The sequence below is a fragment of the Pundamilia nyererei genome, unplaced genomic scaffold (genome assembly GCF_000239375.1).
Source record: "Pundamilia nyererei isolate P.nyererei 1_Seehausen unplaced genomic scaffold, PunNye1.0 scaffold00001, whole genome shotgun sequence".
NCBI classification, from domain to species: domain Eukaryota; kingdom Metazoa; phylum Chordata; class Actinopteri; order Cichliformes; family Cichlidae; genus Pundamilia; species Pundamilia nyererei.
Genome location: NW_005187402.1, coordinates 12,401,241 through 12,403,328, shown reverse-complemented (window position 1 = coordinate 12,403,328; position 2,088 = coordinate 12,401,241). Strand labels below are relative to the sequence as shown.

Below are 2,088 nucleotides of genomic sequence, written 5' to 3'. Positions count from 1 at the left end.
GAAAGCAGCGCATTGTATCCAGAGTCTGCGTCTACAGCCCTGATCTTTGCCACAAAGTATCCCGCTTCAGCAGAATAGGGGATGCTCTCACTGTTAACGGAGCCGTGCTCAGAATATGGCGCGAGAATCGTGGGACTGTTGTCATTTTCATCCAGGATTAAAACGTTAACAGTCACGTTACTGCTGAGTGGAGGAACACCAGAGTCTGTGGCCTGAACTTTAAACTGGAACGTCTTTAACTCCTCATAGTTAAAAGACTGCAGGTTGATTATATCCCCAGTCTCTGAATTGATGTTTAATAATGTAGACAGTGCGACTGAGTTAATTTTGCTTTCCATAAAACTGTAAGTCACGTCACCATTTTTGTTCATATCTGCATCAAAGGCGGTTACCGTTTTAAGAATTGTCCCCACGTGGCAGTTTTCTTTAACATAAATGTTAAGTATCGATGACGAGAACTGAGGCGCGTTATCATTAACATCAGAAACTTGAACAGGGACAATAATGGTGTTTGAGAGCGGGGGACTACCGCCATCGCTTGCTATTATGGTGATGTCGTAGCTAGAGACCGTCTCTCGGTCTAAGGGGGCAACCACTATCAATGAGTAATAATTTTTATAGTTTGCTTCCAATTTAAAGGGAGCATCTTCATCTACAGTACAATGCACTTCACCGTTCTTACCGCCATCTTTGTCTACCACTGAAACAAGTGCAACAGCGGTGCCTGCTTTTGCATCTTCCTTCACAGTATTCAGTAGTGACGTCACAAAAATCTCAGGCGCATTGTCGTTTAGGTCCAAGACTTCAACCAGCACCTTACAATGAGCGGACATCGGAGGTTGGCCTTTATCACTGGCCTGTGCACGAATCTCAAAGACGGGGTGTTGCTCAAAATCCACATTTCCTTCCACCGTCAGTGTGCCCGTGTTCGGATCGATTTTAAAAATCTGCAGCACGTGGTCCTGCTCCTTTGTGCTAAGTGTATATATGATTTCTTTGTTTGTTCCTTCATCTGCATCTGTAGCATTTAAAGTCAGGACTGTAGTGCCTATCGGTACGTTTTCAAACACACGCACTTTATACAGCGACTTTGCAAACACTGGTGTGTTATCATTAATGTCTAAAACATTAATCATAATATTGGATGTTCCAGACTTCGGTGGACTTCCATCATCTAAGGCTGTTAACGTGAGCTTAATCAGAGGTTCCTTTTCTCTGTCTAAGACTTTCTGTAACATTAGCTCAGTCGAAATACTCTCACCCGATTTGCTTATTGCTAATGAAAAATGTTCATTCGAGCTCAGCCTGTATGTGTTGATGCCGTTCTTTCCAACATCTGCATCGTAGGCCTGCAGTAGGGGGAATTTTATCCCGGGTAATGTGCTTTCGGGAATGTCTATATTCTGTGATTTTGCAATGAAATGCGGAAAATTGTCATTGACATCAAGAATATTAATCTCTATACGGTACAGCATTAAAGGTTCGTTTATCACAGCCTCGACAGTTACGGCACATCTCACAGCTTTCCCGCAGAGCTTCTCTCTGTCTATTCTCTCATTCACGTAGAGGACTCCAGTCTTCGTATTTACCTCGAAATATTTTCTTTTAGATCCTCCAACAATCCTGAACATACGGGTCTCCAAATCCGGTATGTTTAAATGTAAATCCTTGGCAATATTTCCAACAACTGTTCCCGAGTTTACTTCCTCTGAGACGGAGTAAGAGAGCTGCCCAGACGCTTCATTACAACAATAATCCAGTATCAGAAGTATTAAGTATATCAACGAAAAGCAGTTGCGACACGATAAAGGCATAATTCCGTTCAGCACAACACGGCATACATTCGAATTTGAAATTCCTATAAAAAATTCGAACAAATGTAGTACATATACCACCAATTTTCAGACCAGACGGGTGGCTGTCGCAATGTACCCACACCTACTACTCTCTTTGTTACAACACCGTGTGGACTGTCTCTGGGAGGAGCGTTAAACACAAAGCGGAAGCTGTCATGTTACGGTCTATACCGTCTCCTTGTGGTGACTGTGATTATCCACACCTACTGGCTCATGAAAAAGAACAAAATTG

At 42.7% G+C, this 2,088-nt stretch overlaps 1 protein-coding gene across 1 annotated transcript; it reads right to left on the bottom strand.

Moving 5' to 3' along the window:
- Positions 1-5: 5 nt before the first annotated feature.
- On the bottom strand, positions 6-1,814 carry LOC106456179 (protocadherin alpha-3-like; the record flags this gene model as incomplete). Its single annotated transcript, XM_013910252.1, has 1 exon — positions 6-1,814. A coding segment is annotated over exon 1 (1,809 nt), but the record flags the coding sequence as incomplete, so codon positions are not given.
- Between the last annotated feature and the right edge of the window lie 274 nt (positions 1,815-2,088).